Raw genomic sequence first — 26,897 nt, 5'->3', positions numbered from 1 at the left:
ATCTCCAGAAGAAACCTTCAATCTTTGGCCAGATTTTTTCTGGTAGCATGGGCATGGCTTCAACACTATGTCAAACATGGTATGACTTGTTTGTAAATGCTTAGGGCCGGTAGGAGCGAAAAGTGCCCACATTTATTGTCCAACATTCGCGCTTGTGGTCATAGTGCGCGCTTCGACCAGATGAAGCTTTGCATGGTGGTTTCTTGCCTAGTGTTATCAAGCATGACCCCCAAATACTTGAACTTTGGGACTGTTTCAATCAGTATGTTTTCCAAATGCCACACATTTCTAGGGACAGACTTGTTCTTTTTGCCTATGATCATTATCTTTGTTTTTCCTATGTTGATCTGGAGCTTGTTTTTTGTAATATACTCCGCTAGATTGGTTAACTGGCGTTTAAGGCCAATCAGAGTCTGGTCCATCACGGTGATATCATCTGCATAGAGTATTCTCGGCACTTGGGTTCCTCCCACCTTGGGTGGAAATGCCTTCACGGTTTCCATTGATTCCTTGTAGTCTCCATTAAAGCAATGAACTCGGCGTGGCTAGGTGGCATCCCTGCTTTAGCCCCCCCTTTATTGGGATGCTTTCTGATAAGGTGCCTTTTTTCCGTTCAGCTTTACCCGCATAGATGTATTCGAGTATAAAGCTTTAATCGGTGCTATGATATTTGGGCAATTTACTCTAGAAGTTTCTCCCAGAGTAGCGGTCTTTCAACCTTATCGTAAGCTTGGGTGAGGTCCATGAAGGCTAAATATGCGTTTCAGGTCCCTTCTAATGACTTACTCTTCAGAAGGCTGAGGATCAAGATGTTTATTGAAGCCCCCGAGTTTTTCTGAAAGCCGACCTGAAATGGGTCATGTAGTGGAGCTGATTTAGCCCATAGTTGGAATTCATGGAGCAGTAGCATGCCGAAGACTTTCCCCATGCAGTCTAAGAGCGCAATCGGCCTATAGTTGGATGGATCCGCTCTGTCGGCCTTTTAAAAAAATAGGGACCACCACAGATAACGTCCAGGAACTCGGTACTGTTTTCGCGTTGGTGAATTTTCAAAGACTTTGGTGATAAATGGTGCCCATTCATCCGGGAATGTTTGGAGATCCATGTTTGTCACTCCATCTGGCCCTGGCGCACGTGAGGCTTTTAGATTCCGTATAATTGATTTTATGTCCTCTTCATTTGAAAGATTGCACCATGGAGTATTGTGTTCTTGGCCTACGGATTGTGTCTGCTCCTCTGAACCATGAAAGAGTGCTGAAAAGTGTGCTTTCCAAGTTTCTTCATGTACGCAATTTGCTTGCGATGGTGTAGGGTGCGGCCCTGAAGTTTTAATCAGAGACCAGAAATCTCTCGTGTTATTACTCCCCAATTTGTTCAACATCTCTTCAAGTCTTTTTGATACATAGACATCCGGTGGTTTCTCAGCCATGCTCTGTATGATTTAGCTTCCATACTTGCTTCCTTTAGAGCCATTGGGGTGTTGATGCTCTTTTTGCAACTAAAATCTTGTCGTATTGATGGGTGTTGGACTCAATTGCAGCAAGTTTTTTCCTAGTTTTGATTCTATACAGACTCAGTAGAGGCTGATAATCAGGGGTTGTTGCTAAAATCGATCCACTTCCCTGCATTTTTTTGATAGTTGACATTTAAGGTTTTTATTCTTTCTGCTGACAATTTGAGGCGGTTTCCTTGCGCATTAGGTTCAATTTTAGATTCACAATATAGGGGCACCAAGTTTTTGGATTACCCATGTTGCTTTCAGAAGATTACGGTCACTGGCTTCGGTCTTGTTTCGAAAGATTTTGCCAGTTTTAGCAGATTCTCAGATGCAAAGATATAGTCAATGGTGGCACTAAAAGTGTCTCTTTCCCAAGTTGGTATTCGGTTGGAATTAGGGAAAGCCTTATCCAAGTTGTAGCAACCCCGTGACGCCATTAACTCTAACCATCTCTCCCCTCTCTTTTCAGTTGGGGTCTTGGGTTGCTGTTTTGTGTCCACAGTGGAAGGACATCTGGCATTTAGGTTACCACATATTATCATGTGCTCGACTTTTAGATCAGTGAGAATGTGATCCAAAGTTTTTTTCAATAATCCTCGAAAAATCGTTGTCTGAGATGTTAAGGGGATTCCAATACACAGATTATTGCCACTGATAACTTTTGTAGCCTTGGTGTTCTGGTCTGACATAGTCCAGTTAGTACTGCTGGGTGGTTTAAAGATGTCGACACCATTTTCTGAATGCAGACTCCACTTCCTGATCGAACCGCCAGCAGGATCCCAGCCGATGGGCGGCCCAATGCACCCTTTTTGCCAGGCGATAATTCAATGGAAAAACCAACAAGGCTTTTCCAATAACCACGTTTCCTGCATTGTTAAAATGTCAAAGTTGCCCAAATTTACATCGCCCTTTTTCAGCAGATGTTAACCCCTCGTATTACATGAACCCATTAGCAACGAGGTGGTGTGTGCTCCTTCCGTTTCCCCTTCACTTGATCCTCCTTGCCCTGGGACGCGGGTTGCTACTTAGCGTGTGCCGATAGTGTTTTGGGCAACCATGCCCATAGTTGTTTCATGGGAGGGAGGGCTGTTTCTGTTATGACTGTCTGTTGTGTATTTGTAGCTGATACCAGCAAGTTTACTCGTGGTTTAGGTAATCCTTATAAGTCTCCCTTTTCTCCCCGTTTTCTGTGCTCTTGTCCCTGGTCTTTAAGATAGTTATAGATCCCTTTAATAGATCGTTTCTGTCTCTAGTTTTTGTTCCTTTGAGCACATGAATCTAATGGAACTCTAGTTTCTTTTGTTCTGCTTTTAAAGGGCTTTGTCATGTATCGTGGTAGTCTTTGCAAGCTGTATAGCTCTTCAGTTTTGGACATGAAGCACGTTGATTTACTACTAGGAGTCTTCACCGACCCCTCATCTCTTTTGTCTCGTTTAAAGTTGGTATCTGCTACAATGGATAGGTGAAAACCACGTTGTAAAAGCTCTTCTAAGGCCTTGTTGATTGATTAGGGCATGGCCGCTCCCTTTATGTGAATATAAGCCTTTGCAGTCGACCCTCTACGATATGGTTCCACCCTCGTGTAGTCCTCTGCTCTCAAGCGTTTCAGTGTAGTGATGTGACTGAAAAGGTTTCTTACCATCCTCCTGTTAAGCACCATTTCCTCATGGTTTTTATGGGACTGTTCTAGTTTCAGGGTTAAGATCTCCTGAACTAGCTCCTTCTTGCTTGATTTGTATATAGTTTCTTTATCCTGTGATGAAAATCATCTGTATTTCCGTTCTCGCTCAATCGAGTCGGCCTCTCTTTGCAGTTTGCATCGTGCGTGTTCATGGTAGGTTGATGAACCTGGCATTTTGTCTTTTTTCTTACTATGCCCTTTGTTCTGTTCATTTGAATTCTGTGTTCCCCCTACTCTTTGGTGTTATCGGTGAGTTTGACTGCTTAAGATTTTTTCTTTTTGCTAGCTGTATGCTTTGGTCATCTGACAGCTTTCTGCATTTTGTTACTGTCGCTTTGAAGGTCTGAGTTCGTCTTCCGACTCGCTATGCGAATACTGAGAATAGTTCATAGCTGATGGATCCGCTAAGAAACGTTAATTGTTCTTGGAGAATATGTCACGATTTTTCGCTGCTCTTTTTCCGGAATGGTTTCCTCGCTGTCCTTTCTGGTTTGAAACATCTTTTTTTTCCCCCTTTTCTTTCTGTTTCTGAAAGTGAAACTGTTTTACTTTCTGATATTAAGGACGAAGACTTCTCTGGCTTCTTGGATAGTTTCAATAGGACTTCCTTATTTGTCATTTTCGGTTTACCTGTTTCTCCGTTTCCCTTTTCTGATGAGCTTTCTACGTTTTCTTTTGTAGAGTTCTTTCGAGTGGTGGTTCCCTCCCTCTGGCTCTTAGCCTGTGTGGTGCACTTCTTCTGAGAACTTGCCTTGAAGAAAAAGACCTCATGTAAGTTAAGCTCAACACCTTCGTTGTTTTGGAGGGGGTTGAATATGCTGTAGTTACTTCCATTCAGGTCTTTCCGAGATGCTGGTTTACATTGGTGTTGCTACGTTTGCGAAATCTGTAGCACCTTTGTTGGTGGCTAGTTATTCACACTGTGTGCACTGATTTTGATTGGACTCACTGGTTCGCGTCCCACAGTTTGTGCAAGGTTTACCTCTTCTGTTTCAACTACTTTTTTATGGTCAATGGCTGTTATATACCCTTCTAGGTATATAAGCTTGGTGTGAATCACAGCTATCATCGTCACCTGATCTTTTAGACTAGCATTTTGCAGACATTGTGGTCATATCAGGTTTCTTTGTCAGGGTTTCCTTAGCCATTGGTCTCCATAGCTCTGGCGCCTTTGTGATGGATTTGTGGAGGAATCATAAGGATTTGCCCTCATAGGAGAGTATTCTTTTGGGCGGTTTATCCTATTTTATCCTCTAGGGTTCTTTCCCCTCCTTTGTCTTTGTGGGGGTCGCGGGTTCTTTGCCTGTGCATTTCTTCCACAGGTTGTGGATGTTCCTTTCTGCTCGGTGCTGCTCCTAACAAAAAGGCCTTCGGCTCTGGACGTCACTGGGTGAAAATTCTCGGAAAGTCACTCGATGAGTTAGCACGCCGTTAGAAACAGTCTCTTTTAGTGGAAGGTCTTGAATGCTCACACTTTCCCTATTTGACGTCTCTTCTGAAATCACATCTTGAGGATTCATCCTTTTACCATTTGGCATCTCTTCTGGAGTCGCACCCGATGGGATTTATGAGCATGGTAGGGCTTTTTTGGTTGTCTTTTGGAGGAGTGAATTGCCACTACCGGTAATGGCGTGGCCATATTTTTTTGCTACAGTTTGTTTTAGGACCAAAGAAGCGCCCATTTTCCAAATTTTTGGTGCCGTTAAGGGATTCTTATTGCTTCAAGGATCTTGGTGTCAGAGAGCTCATCAAGATGTTCATGATCTCTCTTTCCCTGGTTTTTGGTGACAGAATTTGCCGAAGAGCGGTGCGCCGCCTTTTGGGAAAAAATTCTAATTGAGGACACTTGTTTTTTGTGTTTAGATAGTCGCCTGTGGGCTGAATTTATTCTCCCCGGCGCGCAGGCCCTTAAAGCCGATGTTTCAGATGTTGGGGTGCCTTTATTATTTTCCTTTAATTGATCCCCGTTTCCATTTGCTGGATCAAGTTTCTTTTGGTTGTGTTTCAGACCAACTGCCTCCATTATCGGGGCTTGAAGTTTCTTTACACCTTTGTCTTAGTCGCCCCCTCCCGCCTCGCACTCCAGCAGTACCAGCGAGCTCGGAGCCATGACGCATCCATTTCCAGATGCCCTCGGAACCGTTCCGGAGCTGCTCGCCCCACCCCGCAGGGTGGAGCTGCTCCCGCCAGGCAAACTCGCGGCCTGTGAGGCAGCCGCGAGGGACTGTGGTGCCGAGATCTGTGCCTCGGTAAGCTGGGGGCCCAAGCTGGTAAGTGTGGCGGCTACAGCTTCTATAATATCAGGATGTTTTTTTTTGCTGTTTGTCCAAAGTGTCCGTTGACAATTGACTTGCTGGGACGTTTGAGTGAATGATTAAGTTCTGGCAGGGGGGGGGGGGGGGTTCATCATTGGACGCGGAAGCCTTAAGCGGATCGGGGGTGGGGTTCTTCTCCAGCATCAGCCCTTTGGCTGCTGATGAGGAGGATAAGCCAGCTGCCAGGTTCCGCTGACCCTTGTTTAATACCGGGGTTTTCTCCGCTCCGTCCTCTCCTTCTGCGGCATGCGGAGGCTTCGGCTGGGTTTCAGTGAAACAGTTCATGTCGCCATTGATCTGAGCCGTGACTTGTAATTTAGTGTGCGGCTGCATTGAGAGCGCGGGATCTCCATTCTGTGTGTGCCGATTTGGACATAGCTTTGATGGCGCCGACTGGAGTCTATTTCTGGCAGTTTGCAGACCTGCTGGAACTTCTCATATCCAATTGAGGTTTGGAACTGCATAGGCGCCTTTTATCACCCTCTTCAATATGTTGGTTCTCCAGGTGTTTAAGTGGGGTATTTGACGTCGTAGCTATAGTCATGGTTGGCGACATGTCTAGCAGTCCTGCCGGCCTGACGAGCACTGCAAAGACTGCTCCAACCTCAGCGACAAGCTCCGCCCACATTTCTCATCTTGCTCACAACTGGTATTTCCAACTCTACAGAACAAAATAAGCAAAAGAAATCCAAAATAAAAAAATTTAAAAACAAAACGGATGGATGTTACGTACTTTCCAGGACTCCAAGACTCCTACTGTAACATTGGTGTTATTTTGACTGAATTATTGTTCTTTGGACCTTGGTCTTCCTCTCTCCACCTTCAATCAATTTTTCTTTATTCCTTTCAACTCCCATGTCCATCCTCTCACCCGCCCATGTTTCTCCCCACTGGCGTCCTGTTCCCCATTTTGTTTTACATTGTCTCCATGTTATTTATAACTAGTGTTTTCAAAGCTTAGCTCCACCTGAGCTCATCATCCGCTACTCCCCTCCTTCAGTCAGTCCGTCCCCACTCACCATTTACACTCGTCCTCCCAAGCTCTTTTTGCAGCCCCTGCTATTAGCTTTCAATCTAGTTTCTGGTCAGATTTGATCATTACCCCTAAACTCTGGACCTCCATCCTTCTGTGTGCGTGGTCTCCTCTATCGCGGCCTACTTAAAATTCTACTTTCTTCCTCAACCATGATTTGGTTGCTCATGGGATCACTCCATTTGTGTTGCGGTGCTTTATGAAATACTTGATGCTAATGTTCAGTACTTGGCAAATGCATTAAACCAATAAAGTAAATAAGAAAATACATTTTCCATTGTACACACTTTATGGATTACAAATTTACGAAAATAAAAACAGCAAGAAGACAAAGCAGAATTAGCCAACTGCATATGGATAAATACACATGGCTAGATAGAAAATATCCAAACCATGGCTCAAGTTCGTAAACACAAATGACATGCCAACTATACTAAACGTTAAAAAGCCAGGAGAACCGACACCACTGAATCAACAACGACATCTAAAAAGGAACAATCCATGAAGCGCAATATTGCTACACTGCCAAAGGACTTTTATAGTGGATTTCTGATACACTCAAAGCTCAAAATGTTAATAGGAACCTGGCGGCAGGTCTAAACTTTGCAAAGTCTTCCATTCATACACAAGAGCCAATTAGTTCAGAACCCAAGGACACCAGTAGATTTAGAAGTCCCTGTGAGAGAACCAATGGGGCAAACAGCCAGTGACTAGGACGAGCCCCAATCCCCTAAAAAACATTGATGTGGGCCCTGAAGGGCAAAGACCTAGGAGGCCCCACTAGTCACAGCGTCTGTGCAAGGTAGTGAGACAGACTTCTCTTTGCTGCCTCTTGCAAACTAAGCAGAGTTGAATTAATTTTCATATTCCTGAGAGCCATCACCAACCTAAATGTACACGCATCCCAGAACATCTTGCGCAGCACTTAACGAAACAAGCAAAGTTCCTAGAAAGCCACACACAGCGTCACCTGCCAATGTTTCATCCTTGTTACAAAATGTGCACTGTGGAACCTCGAGGGGCAATGGAAAGAGAAAGGTCATATGCGTTGGGACTTCTACTACTTCCACCCTCTCCAATGTTTTTCTTTGATATGGCATGCTATGCTGTACGGTATTGTCAAGAGTTTTGCAACTTTATGCAATGTTTGCGGTGCTCAGCTACCTCTTGACTTTTTGGCACATTTCCCACGTGTTTAACAAGTCGTCATCATACTGTAACTGACACCTACTTGGCTTTAGGCATATCTGTGAAACATGCCAAGAGTCTGGTCTCAACTGAGCAATTCCATCTGTCCTTTCAATTGGCTCAGCTGACACCACAAGTGAGGTTCTGATTATATTGTTCAGGCTTGTCCTGAGTTAAGAAGGTCTGATCGCTTTCCTGTCAAAGTGGGGAGCTTTCACATTTCTTCACGAGGGTCCCCTGGAAATGTAATTGACACTCGTTCAGTTTCCTACACTTCCAATGGCCTTACTTCAAGATTGAGCTTGCCCGTCTAACCTGGTCTGGCTACTGTTTACCATTGAAGCATAAAACACCAGCCCCCGCATACAGTAAAGCATTTTTGTTTGGTGGATAAACATTTTTCCCCCTCAATATATCCAATAGATGTACGCTAAAAGTGAATATCAGAAATGTGAAATCCGGAGAGAAACTAAATCAGATTTAAGATTTGTGCCCAAAGTCAGTAAACATTTGTATAGAAAAAAGGAGGGAATATATGGCTGTGATCCTCAATCACAAACCGTGCGTTGTTCTGGGATTTGAAAGGAACACGCGGTGCTTCTTCCCATAGCAGAATAAAGCAAGGGGGCGGGAGAAATAAAAATAAATCGCTGTGGCAGATGAATATATATGACAATTGGACAACAGCTTTTGATACATCAACAAACTGTAAAAAGAACGGGTCCAAATTTACCTCTCTAACCCATACCCCCTTGTCTTGCAACACTCTCAAAAACCTCTGTATCCTTGAAGCATACTGTGGTCGGTCGGCAGTAGGACATTTCTAAATTACTTTCATTGAATAAGAAAACGGCCTAGCTTTTCCTATTGTAAAAAGGGGTTTCCCAACCTATATAAAGGAACTAAAAATGTGCTTGTCGGTCGTCATGAAGTCCCAAAGAAATAAAAGTCCTCCATCCCAAGCTAGATCTATCCTGACCCTACATACGAAATGAAAGCTAAGTGATTTCAGGAGATTGACTCGATTCTCCTGGTGAACCGTTTTCAATGGGCTCTGCATCATTGTCTTTATCTTGTTAGCATTTATCCCATTGGACCTTCATTAATAGTCTCTCGTTACTTCTTTAATTAGCAATTGTAGTTTGCTCGGCTGATCTTCTCCGGTACTTGGTCTCTCCTCCTTTTACTTAGTTGCGCCCTCGGCTGTCCTTCTGCCTTACACATGGCAGGATACTTGCCTTCCCAACGCCCCTGTCCTCTGCGTTTGTTGGTCTCCCATTCTCAGCTTCCCTTACGCTGTATACAGGCTTCATCGTTTGGAAGCTGCTCACACTTCCAGTTGCCTTCCTGGATAGTCTCGGTGTGTTCTATTGGGTGCCCTATCCACCATGGTCAGGACATGGTCTCTCGACCACCTGCTGCAGGACTCGACTTTCCTGCCTTACAATGGTTCTCCCATTGTAGGAAACGCTGGCCTCCCAGTTTGGCCTTCAGTCCCTCTTCAAAGGTCACAGGCTCTGCGACTACTCTGTTACACCTCTCCCAGGCATGCTCACGTCAGCGGGCTTTCCTGGCATAGGATACCGTCTGCTTCTCCAGTAGCCTCCACTTGTTCTCCACAGTTAAGTATGCGTTTTCTCTTAAAGAGAAATTCAGGTTGACATGTTCCAGCATTACCTTCAGCCAAATAGATAAATAGTGCATTAGCCTTTATAGCAATTAGTGCCATGTATGCTACTAGGCTGGATGGCTAAGGGAGTTCCTCACAGGAATGCGAGTCCTTCTTACCCAAGGGAGAAGGGGCGAATACCTTCGATTCGTCACAATACCCAACGAATAGTCTACTCTGCTTATCATATCAACATTACTTCAGTGCCTTGTACAGCACTGTATTGCTTCATAACTAGGTGTATGCAATATGAATTAGCACATATATCCATCAATTGCCCTATGAATATGCCTAAAGTGACTGGATATTTGGCTGTAGACCTTTGAATGCCACAGGAGGAACAGAAAGAGTCAATTTCTTAAAGGAAAAATCTTCAACTCTTGTTGTCACATCATGTTGCAATGCTAGGTGGCTATTAATATCCTGGCTTGGTGCACATTAATACCCTTGGATGCATAGTTTTAAATCTGTAGTACCCCCCACCCCCCTCAAAGCATTCACAATACAGAGTCAAAAAATAAAAATATCTAGGTTTTGCCTGTAGTACATCAAACAGGTAAAATAACAGCATTGAGCACCACATTAAAACCATGTTGTTGAATCAGGAATATGAAGCACTGGTGTACACAAGTGACCACACTCCCAGGTGGGAAGGAATGAGCCAAAAAGCCATTAAGAAAATCGAATCATATAGTGAGCATTTAGGGGAGGTTAGCAACACATTTCTGCCTATAAAACTTGAATAGTAAATGCAAGGCCACACATCGAACAGGGGCAATATTGCGAGACACGGCCACAAAGCTTCTTCCAGAGAGCCTTATAAATGTTTTTATTTTGTTAGCCCTAAAGTATGTATATTTTGATCCATCGACACTCAAGACGCAATTCAGTTTCTTTGGTGCGCGTCAAAAACAAAATAAAAATAAATAAGCCATACATGTGTATTTGGAAAATCAATGCAACAAACATCTTGATGTTGAACTACTCCTGCATATGGAAAACAAGGAATAAGGCTCGTCTTGGTCATACCTTACCTTCATTGAGGAATTATATAAAGAAATGTATGCAGTAAAGAGGTCCAGGTAGCGCGTGGTAAAAACAAGTGCAAAGAGAAGCTGACTCTTTCCAGAAATACCTAGAACAATGAAAAAGAAAAAAGGGGCAGAATTAGTATTTGACCAAATGGAACTCAGTGCTGCCTGTTCCTTTTATGCCTGCTCTCCACTGCAACAGAATCGTTAGGATTCATGTGCGCGAACATTATACGTGCAGTCTGGAAATCAAAAGGGTTTGAACAAGTACCATAGTCCCATACACTACTAGATGGTCTAATAGGAGGAAGCAAGCAACGCAACGAATTCACATGAGAGGGGGTTAGAACTGATATATAGTTGCACACTGGTAATGTTCATGCTTTGTAATTTGTTATCTGTGGTTTAAGTAGGTAGAGCAAATTAATTACTAAATTACTTTAGTCTGAAAAGTTACAATCTTTATGTTAAAGGTTAACTTCTTCCAACCTATAGAATGTTGGTAAAGAACCAATAATGTTCATGCCCCCACATTCTTGATTCGAATATACTTTTTTGTCAAAGCTAATTTTACTTCAATCACTTGAAACAGTTTTACATTACACAAAGGGAGCCCCATGTTGACACAGCATTTTCTTTTGTGAGAATAGGTTGTTGATCCAATCGGCATCAGAAAGTCACGTGGTTCTAACAGCCAACATCAAAAACAAAGAGGAAACATTAATATCCCACTCCATGGATAAAAACGTAGGGGGTTGAGGGAAAAGAAGCATAGACGACGGTTATCCTTTAGGCACCAGTGGGTGCTTCATCCTGCAGGAAGCATGGCTGGAGTGTATAAGGTTATCAATGTGGGAGTTTACAACTATCACATTTGGTTAGTGTGCAATCATTAGCCATTCCAACAATGTGCCTTGGATATTATGGTGGGTTTACAAATGCAAGGGAAAAAAACTAAGCCCCTAGCTGGTCTCAAGAACGTACGTCCAGTGCAAAGAGCTGCAGATCAAAGCGCACTAATATGTTCGTAGTTCTACCAAGCTGTCCTGTCCAAGGGCATCCAATTCCTGCAGGCAGGTCAGGGAACAAGAGTAGAGCAGGACCACCCAACTGTCGACAAAGGGCCCAGTCCCCACGTATCAGGAAGTCGATTCAATGCTCCCACAAACACATGTTTACGTAAGAGGCCATGCAAGTGGCAACAACTGTCCTATAGCAGGACCCAGTGGCATGACAAATGCATGGGCAACAGAGCTTCCCCAATTGCAGGTAATGTGGCGAGAGTGCCAGGTTGCGTTGCCTGTATGGTGCCAGACACTGGTGCCTTCATACTGCTGGGAAGAAGCACGCAGATTGCTACTGCTATTTAACTTCCCTCTATTAGTGATTTTAGTTGGAGTGCAGACTTAGTTGCTTTATGCAAAGAACATGTCACCATCCTTTTCTGCGAGAAACATGTGTGCAATGCCATGTATTGTGCGAGATTGCAATGCAGGGGTACGAAACTACTGGTATGTTCCAAGGACGTCAGTTACAACTGGACTGCCTGGCTGGTGGGCAGCCGCTACATACTTCTCTGTAGCTTATCCCCATCAAAATTATCGGAGGAAAAAACCTTCTCTACAAGACACTTGCCGGCCTTCCTACACATGCATAGTTTTATGAACAAAGTGGTCTAGAAATGGACGCTTGGGCAAAGCTGCCGTGGTTTGGGGGTGGCAGTAGCCACTTTGAAAGCCCACTAACCCAAGATCAGGATTCAGGTAGAGGAATGCTGCCCCATACAGACATAGCAGGTCTTAGTGGGGACTGCTGGTGTACCCCAGTGTTTTCAGGCATTGGTGGTGTCGGAGGTTCCATGCTACAAAAAAGATGCAGGGTATTCTGCAGGCGCGTGCACAACGTCAGGCTGCAGGGATTCACGACTTGACAAGCAGTGGTACTGCTAGGTCCCCTGTGCGAGTCTCTGCAATCGAGTGAGCATTGTAGGTTCCCAGTTATTACTGCAAATTAACAAGAGTGGCACTGGATCAGAGTCTGAGAGCACCACGGGACAGACGGACAGTTCAGAGTGTGTGGCCAAGGGACAGGCACATCGTACTTGCGGTGGAAGGATAGTTTCTCCAAGGAAGACAAGAAGGGTTGCCATGGTGATGCTCAAGGACCATATGAGTGGCGCAGGCCTGGGCATTCCACGAATGTCGCAGAACAAATGCAATCTAATGTGATCTGTACCAAGCACCCCTGAGCCAGCAGACTTCGATTGGGTCGTGCCAAAAGGACCCATCAGTAGTCTAGAGTAGGGGTGTCACGGTATTAGTTTTATGGCGGTACGATAACCGTCTTGCCAAATGACGGTATATCATGGTTATCGTGGCATAGCAGGTGGAGTTAACTAATCTTAACAAATATTTTCTTAAAAAGGTCAAATTGTCAGATTTATCATCACAAACAAAACCAGGCACCCAGGGCCAGAATTGGGCTTTACAACATACTTTCCACTGAAATGCCACCCCTTGCTTCCACAAAACACCACAAACACGTGTGTAGAGGAGGAGAGGGGGGGCGCGCCCTGCTGCGACTAGTAAAGCAAACTTAATCACTTTTTTTAAGTGGTCATTTAGGCTTTTAGCTCCCCCACTTGCTACTGGTGAAGATGAACAGGTTGCCATCTTGATAATCTGCATGCCACAGATCAATGGAGGCCGATTGTAGTATGCTCTTGTGTGCATACACACACACGCACATGCACTCTCTCTCTCTCTCTCTCTCTCTCTCTCTCTCTCTTTACATTACATCCTTTAGTTTACTTGCGGGCCAAAAGGTGTTCAGGAATCACAGACATGTTACCCTTTGGTATGGCAGCAGGGAATACCTGCAGAGATGAGTGAATTTTGCGGTGTGACTTATTATATGTAAATTCAATGATAGAACCAGGGAAATCCCCCATTGTCATACGTTTAGAAAACATTATCCATTATAAATATATAAACCCTAAAGCCGCCAACCCAAAGTAAATCCTTTTCCTTCTTGGCATGTATTTATTCTTCCTATTGCTAACATATTGATTTTGTGTCCGGCACGTGTGGTCTATGGAATGACATTAAAAACTGCTCCAACTGAAACTACTTGTACCAAGAACTTTTTTTTACACTGCCTTTTTGCATTTGAAGTTCTTTAACTTACCATTAAGTCAATGCAGATTTAGCTGATTCTCCAGGAATCTAAGGTGGCTGCAGAATTGGTCTATCATGGTGCTCACTCGATCGCTTTGAATGAAAGAGTGACTAGTGGAAGTGTTATAATGCACATTTTGAGCAATGAGCTTGCTGCTCAGTCACAGGCCATAGCTTTGAAAATTGGCCTCGAATTGCTTTTTTTTGGAACCACAACGCATGGGTATCATGACCCCTTGCTGCGACAAAAAGTGTGTTTTGACAACTCTGTATCCCATTAAAAAGGGAGAAAAAAAGACACTCATGTGCGGTCTGAAAGCCCACGTCATTGTGTTTGTCAAAATGTTATAGCCAACAGACACACCGAAAGGTTGCGTAGTGATCTAATCACTATAGCTGGTTTACCATCTACCTGGTGTATTATGAAGGTCTGATGTCAGTTACCACTGACCATGTAATCCTAAAGGGACATCGTTCAGTGGGCGCCGTTGATTTCTTTCTTGATTCTTGCAATACATGTTCATATACCTTCTTAAAGATAGTGGTAAAAAAATAAAAAATAAAACTTTGAAAATGACAAAGAAAATAAATATCGGCACAAATATGGCCTAGACCACCACCTCACCAGAGCCCCATCATTACCGTTTTCCCCAGGTCTGTGTGCATTAGGATCCTTGTTATGCAAGTTCAGAGGGAGGAATGCTTTCATGGGTGGTGTCACAAATTAATAATAGAGCTAAGAAATATTTCACCCCCATTGCTCTGGATACTTCAAATTGAATGTAGAACCTGTCCTGCGTGCTCGAGTACAGTGCCATATGCAGAAGACGGGTATGTGAAGGATCAAGCGAAGCAACAACTCTAGTGCCAATGTGCAAATCTACACAAAGGACACGGGGTGGCAGTTAATTTACTAGCAGAAAGCACTGATAGGCCCAGTGTTCACACAGTCTACAGCAGGGTCGGACTGGGGCATAAAATTGTCTCGGGCACCAACATAAAAGTGGCCCACAGTTACAAATGGGAATTCATTGCTTTTGGAACACTGTTTGAATAGTACCCAAGGGGGAGATTTTTGATAAATGTGATGCAAATTGCACATTTAAAAGAAATCAGCAACAGTGGTCAAAACTATTAGCCTCATAGTGAAGCCACTCAGCAAACTGGCCCACTTTGGCCCAAAAAGTGCCCCACTTTGACCCAAAAAAACTGGCCCACCCAAGCATTTTGCGTTTTTGGTTCGGCCATGGGCCTATTGCCCTAACGGCCAGTCCATGTCTGGTCTACAGAGCTAAAGTTGTTTGTGGACATGCATCAGAAGGGCATCCAGTTCATTCCCCCTTTCAATTCTGGGATGTGTAGTTACCCCATCTTTCAAATTGGTGGAAAAACTACAAATCCCAGAATTCTAAGCTAAAACAGAACTGGATGGCTATCCATGACCATGAGAAAAGTTCCTTGAATCTAAACCTTGGGGAGAGTAATTAGATAATCATGACTTCACTGGCCTTTTTTTTTTATTTTTACAATTTGCACAGCCAGAGCAAGAGCTGCCCCAATGTGCGTTTGCTCAGTTCAGTAGGACCTTAACTTACTGAACTAATGGCACATGATGCCGGGCCAGGCTGATCCGATACATTTCTGCTCCTGCTGGCTGAGTGGTTGCTAAGCAAAGTGCTCCTGGCTCCACTGTTTTGCAAGTCACTGAACGTTTTATTACATTTGTTTACATACGAACGAAAGAAAAAATAAAATGATCACCTTCAGTTCAGGCCCTCAGCTCACCCTTGTGATGGCCCTGTGGTCTTTCTAATTGTAAATTGAAAAATCGGGAAATCACCATAGAAGATCTGACCAGTAGCGCGTAGCAGCATGACTGTGAAAACGTTTAAAATCGGTATGCTGTCTTTAAAATAAATAAAGCCTGAAACAAAATTTGTTCTAGTTTGCTCATGAAATCCAGGTCTGGCGGATCTATGAACTGGAGTCTCAGGTATGCGTATAGAGGCAGTCAGTCAGCTCATCGTTACCAGCTTTGCACGGGGAACACAAAGGTTCAGGCTCTGGGCAGCTTTCAACACAATTTGCGCAGTCGTCTGATCTTTGACCCGACTACTGATCACAGAGAAAGAGCGGTCACAGCAGCAAAACTGCATTTACTAATGTGGCCTCACTTTCCCCATGCTCTTGTCTGCCAAACAAGGCCCCCTTAGCAGACAGCACATTCAACAGTGCAAGACCAAGACTGTGCAGCACTTGCTTATTGCACCCTTTCCAAATCAGATTGAAAAGCACACTTAACGGTATACCGGTATAAACAATGTGACGGTTATTATTGTTCTATTAAGCTGTTCACGGTATCTTTAACGGTATACTGTTATACCGTTACATCCCTATTCTAGAGAAGGGACCAAGATAGCTAGAGGCAGTGGCACTGGTGGTAATGGTATTCCTTCAGATACTGAGAAGTGGCTGCGATTGCAAAGGATGTAATGTGTGACACTTAACAACAAGGGTGGGTGCCCTCAGTGCTGGGTAATGTTACAGGTATTGATGGGCACGTCCTCGGACTTCATCCAGCTTAAATGCCATTGGTTATGTATGTGATCCATCATAAAGCAAACTGTGCTTGGTTGCCCCAGTGCACTTTATAAAGTGGTTTAATTTCTTCCAATGTTCCTGCAAACCCCCTGGGAATAAATTGGGGGTGGGGGCGATGTTCCTTAGAAGTAGCTCTTTATTTTTACGTGAAATGCAGTTCTGTGTAATTGTGCTACTGCACTCCATATTGTTGAAGAATGCATTATGCTTTGTACCCTTGATTTACAGTTTACTTCTTGCTGAAATGCTATGCTTTATGCGTTTGGTTTAGAGCTGCCTTAGACATTTTGCAGGAATGTTGTGCCGCATACGACTGGATTACAGTTGCTGCAAATGCCATGATATTCTGGCAAATGCATATTGCTGCGGAAGTCAAAATACGGTGCACACGACTGTAGATGATATCACCTGGTGACTGTGCCAGAATGCATCCAGTGCTGCAAGGTTTCCTATGCATGATGAGTTGCCCATTACAAATTGCTGTGTTAAGCTAGGTACAGTGGGTGGGCATTTCTATTGCGATTAGTGCATGGTGTATGTGCCATGATGGGTCATGCGCTTTAAAGTGCTCCTTTTGTAGTCAGGATATGTGCTGCATGTTACCTCTGCTTATAGAGAGATATAGTCAAATGCCAGTGGCCTTTGGAGCTTGTGCCTTGATACAGCCAGAGAGAGACCTGTGCCGTTGCATCATGGTACTGATTGTAAATGCGCTGTGGTCCTTCCACAGTCACCTACTATGCTGAGCAATGAGTCTACCGAGATATGGTCGGACAGATTCTTTTTGTTGAGACAGGCTACTTTTTGCTCCTTTAACGTTTCTATCTGCTCATAGGAGAAGAGCATTCCGATATTGCTCAGGACAGCGCTACCGAGCATTACCATTGGTGTGGGTCTTGAGTCCTAGACAGCACATATCCCTTTTGCTGGACTTGAGTGCTTACTGTGCCCAGCATTGAGGCCCTACACACACGGCCTATCACTGAACAAGATGAGTCAGTAGGACATTTTGAGCTGTGCAAGAAAGATTAGCGTTTAGGGATACTCTGTGGTCAGTACCATTCTGCAGGTATGTACAAGTGTGGTACACCAAATGCTTTGCATGGTAGTAATTTAGGGCTACACCGCGAGTTAATTGATTCTTATCTTTGCTTCATGGAGTAAACTCCCTTAGCCTGCACTAGAGTGCACTTTAGCACCATCACAGTAACATGTTGGATGACTTACCTTTGTTGTGTAAAAGGGACGATGTTAGGTATTTCCTTTTCCACTCATTAAAGGATGTGTGGCTTCATTCTGTCCACAAGATGAATGTGTAGGGGAGAATACTGCTCTGTGACTGGTGCGCTGTACGAGTGCATTGTATAGCTGGAAGTGCCGGTTGGCTGCCGTTACATACTTTGCTGCACTTACTCTGACTTGTCTGTTAATGTTACTTGAAAAATAGAGACATGTAGGTTGTTCTTACCCGTTTGAAATGTTACTTTACGCCGCAGGTTTCAAACCATAGTTACAATCGAAGTGCCCAAAACTACTTCTTAATGCAGTGAAGTGGATTAACAAACTGAGGTGCAGTGAGAGGTCAAAGGAGTCCATCCTAGCACAAAGGCTAGTGAAGACGAAAAGGAGGAGATGGGGCTAACTTGCAGTATCACAAACATCTTGAGACATGGGTTTACATTCCAAGCTATTACAAAAACAGAGGAGTTAAACATTTTTTTAAAGTAATCCTAAGAATAGACCCGTTAATCAGGGACCTAAAAGCATTGAGGGCTGCCTACCTTGTTTGTAATATTTGAGGACTTTGACGAATGTGGGGCTAGCCAAATCAACCAAAGCCAATCAGACAACCCAAGGACACCTCAAGACAGGAACACACTAGTTAATCTCTCCTAGTGTGGAAAAAGGAAACATAAATATAGGACCTGTCTAATGGCCACATTCTTACCTTGTTTTGACTGCACCCATACATGCTACCTACGTGGATCACCGTTCTATATCGCATTCATTTTTTCCAATAAAGTAATGCAACACACCGCACTGCGATGCAAAGTCAAGCTAAATTATAGCATACACGTTATTTGTATGCGCCAATTCAAAACATGTAGTTGGAGCGAATTTGACCAGGACACCCGACTGACTGCCCAATGACACCTCATGCAGGCCACAAAACATGCACTCTGAACTCACCACTAGCAAGCAAAAAAAGTGTGCCCTATGTGCGCATGGAGTGCTGGCATTCCTGCCAGGGGTCATGTGAATTAGGTCTGGCTACTAGTTTGCAATAGTTGACATCTTTCCCATGAAACATTGGCCCTCATTACAAGTTAACGGTCCGAAATCCGGTTTTACCATGAAGGTGGCAACACGGTTTCCGCAACGGCAAGTATGCGGAAGTAAGGTGTTGGTCACGCGCCCTAGACCATTGCAGAAACTGTGTCACTGCTGTAACGCAAACGGAGACAGATGCAAAGGGTACGATGGTATGGGTACATCCGTTTCGGCCACGTTCGTACTGGATATGGAAATACCGGAAACACCGATTGCGAAAACCGGAAAGAGCGGCAGCCATTACTTAAAGCACAACTGCAATCCTCAGTAACCACAAGGCCTACAGCTCCTGTGACTGCTGACTAACAACTGAGATGACATCAAGGATTCCAGCCACCCACCAGCGCAAACCCCGCTTCAGCGAGGCGGAACCGACAGTGCTCGTGGAGCACATTGTGGACAATGCAGCGCTGCTGTTCAGTGCAGATCAAAGGCGCAGCACACAGCAGAAACGAAAGGCGATGTGGTCAGCGGCTGCACAGACGTGCACAGCAGTTGGTGTCACAGTGCGCACGGTAAAGGACTCCCACAAGCGTTGGGACGATCTGCGGCTGTGGGTCAGGTACCTGCTGGCAGTACTGCAATGCCACAGGAGGGGGACCACATTCCCCACTGAAAATGCAGACATGGGAGGAGATGCAGCAGCATCATGGACCTGGAAGGAATTGAGGGTGTCGGAGGAGTCGAGGTGGGAGTAGACGCACCCGGCGATGCAGGTAAAGTAAAGACATGAAAGTGAATGAAGATCAGCAAGGACCCCCTGTCCCCCAAAGCCAGGTCCACATAGGCACACAACACAACCACCATTGAGCCCACCACACCCAGCACCCCCATGTGACGCACACCCCTGGGGATCCAGACAGCGTGCAACTCGGTGCAAGCCCTGATCCACATACCTCAGTGCAGCACCCATCAATGAGTGTACTTGCAGGTGGATGAAGCATTAGGAGTGTGATGCGTGTCACTGGCCCAAACACATCCTGCCACACCACTAGCGGCATGCCCTACAATTCACAGGTACATCGACCGACGGGGGGGGGGGGGGGGGGGGAGGGGGGTGCCAGGGGGCCGAACAGCCAGCGTCAAGGGGGACAGCACAAGGCCATCGGACGACGCAACCCCAGCAAGCCACACCCAGAACCTCCGTCAGCCATGCTTTCACCACAGTGCAGGTGCACGACACCACGGGCACCACCATCCCTGCGGCGCCTGCAGAACACCATGCAGCACCATCCAATCCCCAGCAGCCACTTCCAGTCCAGCCACCATTGCCTGTGTCCCGATAAGCGACAAAGAGTGGCAGCCCTGAGCATGTACAGCATGGCGCCGATGATCCCACAAAGGGCAATGGGGGGGGGGGGGGGGGGGGAACACCACGCCCCGATCAGCATGGCGCTAGTGAGCCCACAAATGGCAGTGAGGGGGGGGGGCAACACCACGCCCGATATGTTGGGCACATTCAGCCCCACTGGACTTCACAGTCCGATGCGCTCCCCCACAACTTCCCTCCAAGAACTCACCACGCGGCTAGAGCACATAGAACAGCGGCAGGATACACACATGCAACTTGTCAACCAACAGCTGCAGGAGGCAAGGCTCCAACAGGAGGAAGCACGACTGCAGCAAGAGAGCACTGCCATCTCCGTGCGTCGCCTCTCACGAGCTATTGGGCGATTAGCAACAACTAACATGGTGTTGTCACGGAGGGAAACAACATGTCTAACATTGCCGAGGCAATGTTGGTCGCCCAGCAGGCCTACCTGGGCCATGTGCCACCACCAAACCCCACTGTGCCCTCCACCAGCAGCACTCCCACAAGCTCTGTGGCCAGCAGCCCCCGGAGGCGGTCCTCACAGCTGGCAGGATCGACAGGGAAGGAGGACCATGGCCCAAACGTGGCAGGAAATAGGCTGTACATTATGGGACTTGAACTCACATGCCGTGATGGTGTTCGGGTTGTCGGGTGGATACGTTGGGGAAGTGGGGGTGGGGGTGGGCCTTGAAGGGGTTAGCTAGTTGGGGCTAGCTAGTTGGGGCTTGGTCAGGGGTGGGTACGTTGGGGAGGTGTGGGTGAGCACTTCATTCGTATAATCAACCTTTTTGACCTGTAAATTAGAAAACACACTGGTGTGCAAATGGGAAAGACGAGTGTACAATCTTATTTTGTGTCTGAATAATTAATTTACTGTAGTGCTACGACATGAAGTACTGAATGTGTGCATTTAGTATATCAGAAGAAATTGCGTATGAGTACTTCACATGCATGTTGTCCATCTCTGGATCCCCGGCCTGATAGTGCTCCCATCCCACCATCATCATCATCATCATCTTCATTCTCATCTGCTGGCTCGATGTCCGGGGGCAGTGTAATGTTCCTGCGTATGCACAGATTGTGCAGCATCGCACATGTAATAACTATTTTTCCGGCCTTCACCGGGCTGTACTGCAATGCGCCACCTGATCTGCTCAGGCAGCGGAACCTGGCCTTCAGCAGTCCAAAGGTCTGCTCCATCACGCCACATGTCCGTATGTGTGCCCAGTTGTAGGCGTCCCCATGCCTGCTCCGTGGGAGTAGTATGGGCGTCATCAGCCATGGAGCGAGTGCATATCCGGCAGCACTGCATGGGAGTGATGGTGAGGGCACGTGTTACTTTGTGTGGTATTCATATGCAGTTCACAGATGCACTTTCAGGTATCCAGATGTTTGACTCCTCTATTGTGCACACTAGGATCACATTTACATGAGTCCTGTAATGCATACATTTGTGGAGTGATGTCAGGCAGGAACATGTTGCAATCATCGCTATGGACTCATGTTCAGATGTGGTGGGAGTCCCATGCATTGCAAAGTGAGGGGCAATACTGCATCAAGCACACAGAAAACTGAGAAGTTGCGACAACTGCGCACGGCACAAGATGCAACCATTGTGTGCATGGGAGTGGCACATGTGAATTGGGGGTGGGAAGTACACATCCTCATGTTGACATTGCATGCTGTGCCACCCCATGGCTGGGGTACACATGAAGATGGCAGGGTATGTTTGGCCCTCACATGGCATGGGGAAATTTTCAGGTTGCACTGGTGAGCTGTGTGGTATCTGGTGCTCATCTCCCTGCACCCCCACCACCAATTACACAGGGCTCCTCACCCAACTGCTGGAGACTCTGTGGCCCTTGACTGTTCCCTCCCCTCCACCTTTCCCTACCCCCCCCCCCAATTACATAGGGCTCACCCAAAAGCCATGTGCCTTGTCCAGCATGACCTTCCATGTGCCGTTGCAATACCATCGAGTTGTGTGTGGACCCCGGGAATCGTGCACAGCAACGCGTGATGATTTGTTGGTTATCGCAGACCATCTGGACGTTCAGTGAGTGGAACTGCTTCCGATTGCGATACACCGCCTTAATTGCATGTCTGAAAGTCATCTCCACGTGCGTGCAATCTAATGCGCCTATGCAATTGGGCATGCCGGCAACGGCATGAAAGGCCACTTTGGTGGCAATGACCTGGGCAGGGGTACAGAGTAGGGCAATGTATTCTGACACATGGGACAGCAGCGCATCCAGTACCTGGATGCGTATCCTTGAGAAACAGTGTTGTGACAGCCATGTTCCGATAGGTTCCAGTGGCGAGGAAATGCAGTACGGAGACTACCTTCAGCAGGGGAGGAGGGGGGGGGGATTGCAGTGTGGATGCCAATGCGGCTGCTGATGTCCTCTACAATGAGGGCAACGATTGACATGATGGAGGCCCCGTCAAGCCGGTACAACGTATGCATTTGTCCTGGGGTCAGGTTCCAGGGTGAGGCCCTGATGCGGGGTATTGCTGGCTGCCTGCAGGGTGGTACCTGCTGCACATTGATGTTTGGGATGGCCACTGGGTTCCCGACTTGCCTCCTGCACCGCCTCCTCCTGATCTGCCTCAGTGCTGCTTCAATTTCCACTGCTGCTTGCAGGTACCCTAGGCCAACTGCTGCTAGGGCGGCTGACAGCATGGTTGTGTTGGAAGTTGGCTTGGGTGTGGGCCTTCTATAGGCACACATTGGCCAATGATGTGCAGCTGGCCTGATTGTGCACACCTGGGGCTTGTTGCAGCTCACCTGCCACTGTTTAACACCATGTCTGCGGTGCCGGCCGTACCGGCACGGTGTTACCGCCATGATCACAACAGTGTTTTCATGTCCGTGCTACTCGTAATGTGCCCGGTCGGTATTGCACGTTGCCGATGATTGGGGGTACGCTGCTGACTAGTCCTGCTGGTTCCGTGCATGGTGATACCGGGTGCGCTGCGGCTGTGGGGTTGGTTTTGCAGTGATGGTGTTTCCGCAATCACGGCTCTTAATGAGCCGATCTGGTAAACGGTGCTGGTACGGTTTTACCGCACTGTTCAATCCGGACCGGCTAACTTGTAAGGAGGCCAAATTGACTTAGAAACTGCAGCACCTCTTAGCCCTCCTCATATACTTCATGATACTACCCAGCCCGACAAACATTGCACTACCAACCGACAATGCCAGCTACACACAACACTGCAAATGGCACATCCCAAACATAGCACTACTGTGCTGGCGAAGGGTCGACCATTAGGCTTCGCAATATGCTCTGTATACAAATGTATGCCGATCCTACCAAACGATGTTGGTGCATAATACGCCATGCGCGGCAGAATGCCTTAGGGCTTTCATACCATGATAGACTATATGTATGATGCAGTGTGCAGTTATACTATGCCAGAGCCCAAAGTCTGGCCCTCCGCTTTGTTATCAGTTGGCAAGTCACCCTTTGGTTTTCCCACCAACACATCAGACACAAACCACCAGCCGTCCTAGCCGTACGTTGGAGGCCACGATATAACGCAATCCAGACAACTGTATTCATTTGCCAAAAATAAAGCGGTTGGCCGAGATGTTTTGTACAAAGGGCATATTGAAGGCTGGATCAGTCCTATTGCTGGGCGCTGTGCATATTCATGCTACCGTAGTTCATACATTACAAAACGGGAGGAGCTGGAAGCAGTAAATGGGTACAGCACAAAAGATTACATATATTAATTAAAATATCAAAAATACACAGATGTGCAATCCACTGCTGACAGTGAACTGATGGGAAATCCTTGGAGTAGGAGGGGACTGAAAGCAACAGAGCTATGGGTTTCCACCCTGGAAGAGAAGGCGGGCCTAATGAAGGAGTGTTAAACCAGTCACTGTTGGAATTACCTCAATTTCTAGAGAGAGGACGTTGTAAATATACTGAAGTGATGCTCATTGTCCACACACAGACCAGCTTTGAAGCCATGGCAATGAATCCAGGTGGCTTTATTTTACATAAGTACATTCGTACATACATATCCAGTTACTTGCATGTATTTACAGGATACATGGGCAGGTAAATATCAGCATTTATCAAGTGCCACAAGAGACACCCACCAGCCCTCCTCTCGCATCCAGCTCAGGCCCTCCAACAGATATTCATGAAACATTCACATCACACTCACTCAACATTCCCCCGAGCTGTCCATCATTAATCCACCAACATTATATCAGCATGCATTCCTGGCCAGTGAGACTGAACAAGACTCAACTCACATCGTAACATCTCCCTTTCTACAGTCAAGTACCAAAACATCTCCCTTTCATACAGAAGAACACACACCAAAACATGCACACCCAGTTGCAACACCAGTCACACAGCATTCTACCTCCATACCTAGCAACCTTCCATCCAGAGCTGCCACCCCCGGATACTGGGGCTGCCACAACCCGGCACAAACACACAGAATGGAAACAAGCATAAAACAATACACCAAAAGGCATGGGAAATGGGATGGGAGAAGGATCACTGATTAACCAACACCGGACCAGGATGAAACGTGCTTCGTTGAAGAAGAGCCTGAGCGGAACATCCAAACCACCAAAGTCCAAACAAACTAACGCATGGGGAGGGTGGTGCTGCCCATGCCAGGAACAGCAAACACAGAAGGGGTAAGTAAACCACCAACTTCCACTCTCACAGACCAGACACAACTGTGCAATCGGCTGCCAATCCATATCCAACCAGTCAATCCCAACAGTATGAACCACAATGAAGCACTGAAATAACAAATACTACAATAGCCACAACACAGTGTTTTATATGCATTCAACAGTCACCAAGGAACAAAAACACTCAGATGACCTACGTATGCACAGACAAGTGTGCACAAATGGAATAAGCGGAGTGAGGCAACAAAACCAAACACGTATGCGTACCTCTCACACAGGTGGTACCATGTCACACCTAACATGGCAACACAGGAAGTGAACCATATTCAAACATCCTCCACCCATGCCAAATACGCCCAATACACTCTCTGGTGTGCATGCACACAATATCCTCAAGCATATACACAATTGCACCAGACATAAAACGCACACAACTGCATTTATGCACACAAATTGCCACAACCACATATAGCAGATTGAATAGACAGTACTCCTGGCAGTACCACATTTGAACTTAGTAGAAAACTACAACCTCTACACTGGTCTACAGAAGCAATTTACAGAAACTAAACCATTGGCCAACTTATGTACACGTAGCTACATCGAGGACACATCCACTTAGATCCTCTTAGTGCCCATATGGTGGGCAGTCCATACATTTTTCATGGTGCATATTCAAAAACCTTTTCCTATAAAATGTTCCCAATTTTTCCAATGGTGTATATCATGAATTCTTTAAAACATATTCCTGTAACATTTTCCAATAGTGCACCCAATTCCTGTATGCTTTATACCTTCCTTCTACAAGAAATAATCATACTATATACACCCTTTTGTTTTTTTCGTTTTTTAACACTCACCTCTACTTCCCAACTGGAGGACAATCTGGGGCCCTGCCCAAATTTTCAAAAATTGGGGCAGTCAAACCCTTTGGGTGCAATTCTTGTCTCTGTGGACGCACCCTAATGGCATCTGCTAACCTAACTAGAGGTGCATTAAAACATTCAGAATAAAGCATTAAACCATTTATAAATAAAGCACATTTCCTGTGACAGCCCTAGTGCCAACAAAACAATGAGTCACTAGGTATAGGTTATGTGATCAAAATGTATAACCCCCCACATTGTAAGGCCATGAAACATAACGTTGCATGACAAGACTACGGCCCAGCATGACAAGACTACGGCCCAAAACACAGTTATTGTTTAATACTCTAATGAAATTTCCCTTTCAAAATGATATGAAACATTTCTGTACTTCACATACTGGGGATAGAGCGCCTTAACGTTTACCAAAACACTTGTTAAAAGAAACCATATGGAATTTCGTTTTTGCCACATTTCCAAAACACTATCTGTATCACAATCAAAATTAACTATAATTTTCCAAACACCTTCTGTATAAGATTCAGAATTCCTTATTAATTCTCTTTAAAATACCAAAACATTGTAGAACATCCCTTTTTTGTTCCTTGAGGTGACCATGCCGAACTGTGATCGTGCGCTGGAACAAAAAACAAAATCCATTTTCCTCTGCATTTGTGTTCAAAACAATTGGAGTAATCTCATCTCTCAATGGTTAATACAACTTCCTTACCCGAAATATGGCAGGATCCTTACTGGGAATGTTAGTGTCCCTGGAGACGGAGAAGGTGCAATTACCTAGATAGGAAGCCGCATAAGCGAGTGTGGTGCCGTGGCAGTGCTTTGAAAAGGTTTGTACAGTTTGGTCATTTTAGTAGGGTCATTATTTCTAGTGTTTTGTGGTAGTAAAATCGACTGCATAAGGGGTAGTAAATTATACGCAGTGATGTCACGTTTGCTTCTTGACCGACCGGCCGGGGCCAGCTGTGGGAGGTTAGCATGACTTAGCTTGGTATCGATGTTAAAAGTTATAAGCTGGAGGTCAGACCATGAACAGGCAGAGTTCGAGGTGATGGCAGAGTTCCAGTTGAGATCCGCGAGCCAGTCAAGGATACAGCCTTTCGCATACCTGGAGTTATGAATGCGGTACAAGAAGCCAAGTGCCGAGATAGTATTGGCAAGGGAAAGTGCATTTTCGTCTAGTGGTCATTACAACTGAAGTTGAAGTAACCCAGGATGGTGGTTTGGGACTTGACTTGGTTGAGAGGACTTGTGTTACATCATTGTCAAAAGGTGATTACAGGCCCCGGGGGTCTGTAGAGCAGGTTGATATTCATGGTCGAAGTAGGAGACAAGTTCATTTTTACTGAGAGTAGTTCCCCAGATGGGGAGCGTTTGGTGTTTCTCTCATGTTCAGTTTCTTTTTTGCTAGAATGGCTACACCTCTGCCTTTGGCAGAGGGTCTGTCCATCCTACAGGTTGTGTAGTGGTCAGGCACGGCTAGGGCCAATGTAGGGCCTGCTGCCGGGT

The 26,897-nt window shown here is 45.7% G+C and overlaps 1 protein-coding gene across 1 annotated transcript in view; it reads right to left on the bottom strand.

The window, feature by feature from the left end:
• KDELR2 (KDEL endoplasmic reticulum protein retention receptor 2) overlaps positions 1–26,897 on the bottom strand; it is a 158,518-nt gene that overhangs the window by 118,917 nt on the left and 12,704 nt on the right. Inside the window, exon 2 of the mRNA XM_069645620.1 lies at positions 10,419–10,519. Within this exon, the coding sequence (XP_069501721.1) occupies positions 10,419–10,519 (101 nt within the window). The remainder of the gene's footprint in view (positions 1–10,418; positions 10,520–26,897) is intronic.

Source organism: Ambystoma mexicanum, chromosome 2p, assembly GCF_040938575.1.
Source record: "Ambystoma mexicanum isolate Mex_15411 chromosome 2p, UKY_AmexF1_1, whole genome shotgun sequence".
In the NCBI taxonomy this organism is placed as follows: domain Eukaryota; kingdom Metazoa; phylum Chordata; class Amphibia; order Caudata; family Ambystomatidae; genus Ambystoma; species Ambystoma mexicanum.
Note: the sequence above shows the minus strand (reverse complement) of the source record. Positions and strands in the feature narration are given on the sequence as shown.